The sequence below is a fragment of the Fonticula alba genome (genome assembly GCF_000388065.1).
Source record: "Fonticula alba strain ATCC 38817 unplaced genomic scaffold supercont2.6, whole genome shotgun sequence".
Lineage (NCBI taxonomy): Eukaryota > Rotosphaerida > Fonticulaceae > Fonticula > Fonticula alba.
In genome coordinates this window covers 1,402,085-1,402,631 of record NW_009242976.1, presented here as the reverse complement: position 1 = coordinate 1,402,631, position 547 = coordinate 1,402,085, and the positions used below count along the sequence as shown (strand labels likewise).

General features: G+C 69.5%; 1 protein-coding gene across 1 annotated transcript in view; it reads right to left on the bottom strand.

Moving 5' to 3' along the window:
- H696_03975 (hypothetical protein) overlaps positions 1-283 on the bottom strand; it is a gene marked incomplete at both ends in the record, with an annotated part of 2,304 nt that extends 2,021 nt beyond the window's left edge. Inside the window, one exon of the mRNA XM_009497844.1 lies at positions 224-283. Within this exon, the coding sequence (XP_009496119.1) occupies positions 224-283 (60 nt within the window). The remainder of the gene's footprint in view (positions 1-223) is intronic.
- Positions 284-547: the final 264 nt, after the last annotated feature.

Genomic DNA, 547 nt, shown 5'->3' with positions numbered 1-547 from the left:
GGGCAGCAGGCAAGGGGGCGGAGGGTGGCCGGTGCAGAGGGAGAAGGGCGATGGGAAAAGGTGGCGGCAGGAGGGAGGAGAGAGGCAGGGGATGGGGGGGAGGATCACCTGGGGCGATTTGCCTGAGCACGGAGCCAGAAGAAGCCCCGGCTGGAGCCCAAAGCACTAGCCCGGGGAGAGGGGCGAAAAGAGGCCCAGGGAGGGAGGCCTGCACGGGCCTGACAAGGGCGCGGCCAGAGAGTCGGGAGGAGGCTGGGTCCGGTGCATTGGCACCCGGGCACATGTTTCCCGGGTCAGTGGATCTGCCCCGGCGGGCGGCCTGACAGCTTGATGCGTCGGCATCCGGCGAATTAATGATCTGTCCTGCCGCCCCGCCCCCTCCCTCCCCCTTGGTCGGTGCTGTCTGCGGCCTTCCTGGCCTGGCGAGGGTGGCGGGTGTGATCCGTCGGGATGTGTGCCAGGCAGGGGGCGTCTTGGCGATTGGGCCCGCGGACCAATCGATCGAGGGGTACCTCGGCCTGGTGATTGGGGGATGCTGGGGGGGGGG